Source organism: Elephantulus edwardii, unplaced genomic scaffold (assembly GCF_000299155.1).
Source record: "Elephantulus edwardii isolate Elephantulus edwardi_28Jun2011 unplaced genomic scaffold, EleEdw1.0 scaffold00166, whole genome shotgun sequence".
NCBI classification, from domain to species: domain Eukaryota; kingdom Metazoa; phylum Chordata; class Mammalia; order Macroscelidea; family Macroscelididae; genus Elephantulus; species Elephantulus edwardii.
Window position 1 is genome coordinate 3,185,410 of NW_006399916.1, and position 5,830 is coordinate 3,191,239.

Consider the following 5,830-nt stretch of genomic DNA (forward strand, 5'->3'; position numbering starts at 1 on the left):
AGGATTCTGGGGCTTCGTCTGACATACTTTGGACATGTTGCCAGAAGGGATGGGTCCTTGGAGTGGGACATCATGCTTGGGAGGGTTGAGGGACAACGCGGGAGGGGAAGACCCTCTATGAGATGGATTGATTTGGTGACTGGGGTAATCGGGATGGGTGTTTCAGAGGCAGTGCGGTTGGCGCAGGATAGGGCAGGATTTAGGGCTGTTGTGAATAGGGTCGCTATGAGTCGCAAACGACTCAACGGCACATAACAACAGCAAACTTGGAGGCAAAGATGGTGAAAGTCTCTCACTTACATAGGGCATGCTGAAGGAGAGAGAGGCCAGTTCCTCAAGGACAGCATGACTGGAAATGGGGAAGGTCAGCACAAGAGAGGAAGACCTCAGTGGGACAGACTGATATAGTGGCTGTAACAGTGAATTCTAGTGTGGGGGAGATAGAGTGGAGAGCATAGCTTAAGTTAAGGTTTAGAGCCATTGTTTATAGGATCACAAAGGTTCCTAGGCAATTCAATGATACATAATGACAACAACACTGGCTCTCAGAAAAGGACAGTTTTCCAGTTTCAAGCCAATATAATGGTCAGGTCACAGTTAGAATTTTAACTCTAAGCACAAAAGAAAGTATGAGATATACAAATGAGAGTTAAACAAAACTCAAAACTCAACTCATTGTCATTTATTCAGAACTGACTCACAGAGGGTTTTCAAAGGCTGTAACTCAGATAGGGCTGCCCACCTTTCTTCCTTGGAGTAGCTGGAGGATTTGAACCACCTGCCTTTGAGATGGCAGCACCACCAGAGCTCCCTTGAACAAAATTAGTATGGGCGTAATTATAAAAGGAATTAAAAGTGAAATAATACCCAGGAACATAATAAAGAAGTCATAGTTCTCAAAAATAAGGGTGTTATCATCTTGGAAATAGAAGATTTTAAAACAAAAGCCTCCCTGATACAACAGGCTGAAAAAAAAATTAAAAACTGCAACTGATCAGACAAGTACATTATTGTTTGGGAAAGTCTATGGAACTCCTGGGTATTAGTAATAGATTCTGAGAAAGAAGGCAAAATTCTCAAAGTAATGCAACAAGGAAACTGGATTCCAGAAGTAGCAAAAATAAAGAAGAGAAAATAAAGTTAAAAGTGAAACCAATCTTGAAGGAAATGATTCATCATAATAAGTCTCAAAGACAAGTAAGAATAAATCAATCCAACAGTGGAAAAACTCATTGTTTCTACATGTTGGGAGACAAGAAAGTAGAGTGAGAAGCAGGTTGTTCAGCTCTTATCTCTTGTTAGGTGCCATCGAGTCAGAACTGACTGACTCACGGCTGACTCCCCTCGGGGTTTTCAGAGGCTGTAAATTCACATAGGAAGAGATGTCCCATCTTTCTCCCTCTTAACTCTTATCTCTGGATACAAATAATGTGAAATAAGTTTAGCTCTCTTCTTTCTTTTATTCTTTCCTTCTTTTCTAAATTGACTATGTGTCATGTGAAGATACAAGACTAAGTCTTGACAGAATCTGATCATATCCTTCAAGTTTGTGGCAAAGCTGGTTCCAGGACTCGTGCTTTAGAGCCCTCCAATGACATTCTTCCCACATGAGAGTATTTCAGGTCAACTTTTTAAGACTGCATGAATATATAAATACATGTATATTAACTACATTTTTCTAGAGAGGAAAATATAAGGGCTAAATGGGAGGTCTAAGAAACTACTGAGGATCATTGGCAAAAGATATACAGCTTTTATGGTATATATACACTTTTATGTTGGTCAGAAGCATATTATTACAAAGCTAAGTATATAAAAAGCTTAATAGTTCTAGGTACAGAGGAAATTTTAATCTATCACATTTTATTAGAGGTCAAAGCAAAACTTTGTTAGAAACTAATAAGGAACCAGTAGTAAGATAAGTGCTTGCTTCACACAGCAGTTAATTTGGACAAAAACAGTACACACCACACCAGGAAGCAAAATAAAAAAGACAAAAGGCAGCAGCAAACATGCACTGACTTAAACCACAATATGTTTGTAAATACAGGGAAACACATACCCATTTTTCCACATCAACTTGCTGTGGAAAGAAAAAAGTAAATAAATGAACAAACAATGAAACAGCTAGCAATGTTCCCATCACTGTCATGTCAATAAATTGAAATGTTGCCCTTGCACCCAAGCCTACTTGCAATTCTAAATGAAAAAGTCACATTTTTACTTTTAATTACTAACAATCTCCAGGAGCAAACAAAATATCTCAATTCATTTAGTCAGGGACTCCTCCCCCTTTTTTGCAGTTTATTGAGCTTTGCAGATAGTAGCATTCTTCACAAATTGAAAGTTTGTGGTCATCTTGCACTGAACAAATCCACGGGAAACATTTTCCCCATAGCCTGTGCTCATGTTGTCTCTCTGTGTCATATTTTCATAATTCTTACATTTCAAATGTTTTCATAAAGTCACTGCACATTTAACAGACTACAGTTCTGTGTAAGCCTAACTGATAAGCACGGAGAAATAAAAAAGGACATGTGATATTGTTTACTGTGATATTTGCATTATTGAGGCAGTCTGGAACTCATGCTGAAGTAATTGATTGGAATAAAAACTTTAAAAGATGTCAGGCTAGAAATGTAATGTTGTTGTTGTTGTTGTTGTTGTTATGTACCTTAGAGTCAGAACCAAAGCATAGATGCTCCTGCTGGTTTTCAGAGGCAGTTAATTGCATGGGAGGAGACTGCCTATCCTTCGCCCATGGAGCAGCTGGTGGATTTGAACCTGAGACCTTTAGGATTTCAGTGCAGCTACTTACAACTAGGCCACCAGAGCTCCCTAGAAATGTAATTGGATATATAAAATAATGATAATCTATTATCTTCAAAAGCAAACATGGACATTTCTTAATTCTCAAACCCAGCAGGTCTTTTGGTTTGGAAAGCACTAGTTTTCTCTGAAGGAGTCTTGGTAGCATAGTCATTAACACATTAGATTGCTAATTTGAAAAGTTGGTAGTTCAAACCTACCAATAGTTCTATAGGAGAAGTAGGGGACATCTTCTCTTGTTAACGTTTACAGCCTCAGAAACCCAATGAGCCTGACTAGATTTGATAGCTGTGGGGTGTTGTTGTTTTTTTATGTGTTTTGGTGTTTAATTTTTTTTAAGTTGAATGTCTTCTAAAAGGGAGCTTTATTGGTATAGTAGAGAGGGATTTGCACCCAAAGGTGGTGCTGCTCTGCGAGTTCAAATCCATCAACAGCTGTCCACGAGGAGGATGAATCATCTCCCAGAAACATGCAAGTGGTTCAAACTATACATTGATTCTGACTGGAAAACAGTGAAGGTTTTCTGGTTGTTTTGTTGTGTTGTTTTCTCTAAGGATCACTAGCAATGTAATGGTTAAATTCCATTGCTTTGTGGTTTCATTTCATCCTTAGAAAATGAATTTTTTCAAGTAAGAAGTTTATGCAACTGAAAAGGAACTCTAGAACTCGCCTAAATATCCCTGCCCTTTAGAGGCTAATTCCTGGAAGAAAATGTGCATAAAACACTACATGCAGGTGGATGACTCATAGAACACTTTAAATAATAACAATAACACTAAGTGCAGGAGAAATGGTTTTGAAGTCCTTGTGAGAATCTAGTAAGTTCCTCACAACAGAGCATTTGAACTTCCTGAGTCATTATTTAGTCAACAGGAAACCTGTTGCTAACCTCCCCATCCCTGTGCATTTTGAAAACAAACATTTGCAACTTAAACTCTGGATTAAATGGGAAGGCCAAATTACATGTGTGTGTGTGTGTGTGTGTGTGTGTGTGTGTGTGTGTGTGTGTGTGTGTGTATTTGTAAGTTATCTAGCTGTTGTGCAAAGTTCAAAACCTCACTGTAATGTGACTCTATTAGAGTGAAACCTACTATTTTGAAGCAAGAATGTGAAACTGTGCATAGTCATGTCCAGTGCGTTGTAGTTGTTTCTTTAAAAACTAATTTCCTCAAAAGGAATAACTCTGCAATTCTCCTCTAAGGAGAGCAATTCAAGGAAATGCAAAATTATTTTCTTTTCATAGTCACACAAATCTAACCAGGATATGGCCTCCTTTTAGTAGCTTCAAGGATTATCAAAGATACTATATGACATCATCTCCTTCATACATTGAATATTCACACACAGAAGCATAAACATACACACATGCATACATATACACACAATACAGGTAAACATACATAGAGACACGTATCACTATCCATAGACATTCACACAGGCATTCGCATATGTATAAATATACACACATGACACACATTCAGGAATACACATTTATGAGGAGGAAGGTGGCATCAGGATTGGAGGAAAACTCATCAACAATCTGTGTTATGAATATAACACAACCTTGCTTGATGAAACTAAGGAGGACCTGAGGCATTTGCTAAAGAAAGTCAAGGACTGTAGTCTTCAATAGAAATTGAAACTCAACATCAAGAAAACAAGATTCTCTCCACTGGGCCAACTGGCAGCTTAGTGATAGAAGGAGAAGAGATTGACACTGTTAACTTCAGCTTGTTTGGTTCCACAATTAGCATTCTTGGCACCATCAGTCAGAAAATCAAAAGACAAATTGCATTAGGAAAGTCTGCTGTCAGGAATCTAGAGTACTAAAGAGCAACAATGTCAATATTGAAGCTAAGGTGCACCTGATGCCGGCCATGGTCTTCACAATTACTTGCTATGCATCAGAGAACTGGACAATAACTAAAGATGATGGAAGAAGGACTGAGTTTCAATCCTTTGAGTTGTGGTGCTGGAGAAGAATGTTGAACATACTGTCGTCTGCCAGGAGAACAAACAGGTCTGTCCAGCAGAGAATGAAATCAGGCTGCTCCCTGGAGGCAAGGATTTTTGAAACTGTCTCACATACTTTGAGAATTCTGTAAGCAGGGACCAGTCCTTGGATAAAGACATCATGCTTGGAAGAGTGGAGAGACACTGGAGAAGAGGAAGATCCAGGATGAGATGGATTGACTCAGTGACAGGAGGAACGGGCTTAGGTCTGTCAGAAATGGTGAGATTGTTTCAGAGTAGGGCAGGGTTCAGAGATAAAGTACATAGGTCGACTATGAGTCCTAAGCGACTTGATGGCACATAACAATGCAAAAGCAACAACACATAAATAATATCTACATGTATGCATACAAAGGACAGGGAAGAATTTAAGATACTAAAGAGTTGAATAGAAGATTTCAAAAGGCAGCATGGGATGACAAAGCAAAATATTACAATGAAATGTGCAAGGAGTTGGAGTCAGAAAATCAAAAGGGCCGAATTCGGTCAGCATATCTTAAGCTCAAGGAACTGAAGAACAAATTCAAACCTCGAGTTGCTATAATCAAGGATGCTTTAGGGAGAATATTAAATGATCCCGGAAGTATTAAAAGAAGATGGAAGGAATATACTAAGTCACTGTGTCGAAAGAAATTGGAAGACACAGAAGAATTTCATGAAACAACATATGAGCAAGAGCCTATGGTGATGAAAGAAGAAGTTCAGGCTGCTTTGTAGGAAATGGCAAAAAAATAAGGCTCCAGGAATAGATGGTATACCAATTGACATATTTCAGTTAACAGATGCTGCCCTGGATGTTCTCACCAAGTTGTGCCAAGAAATCTGGAGAACGACCTCTTGGCCAACTCACTGGAAGAGATCGGAATTTGTTCCTATCCCAAAGAAAGGTAACCCAACAGAATGTGGAAACTACAGAACAATCTCACTGATTTCACATGCAAGCAAGATTTTACTGAAGATTATCCAAAAACGACTGGAACAGCACATC

At 38.7% G+C, this 5,830-nt stretch overlaps 1 protein-coding gene across 1 annotated transcript in view; it reads right to left on the reverse strand.

The window, feature by feature from the left end:
- RYR2 (ryanodine receptor 2 (cardiac)) overlaps positions 1 to 5,830 on the reverse strand; it is an 814,526-nt gene that overhangs the window by 676,926 nt on the left and 131,770 nt on the right. Inside the window, exon 4 of the mRNA XM_006895387.1 lies at positions 2,063 to 2,083. Within this exon, the coding sequence (XP_006895449.1) occupies positions 2,063 to 2,083 (21 nt within the window). The remainder of the gene's footprint in view (positions 1 to 2,062; positions 2,084 to 5,830) is intronic.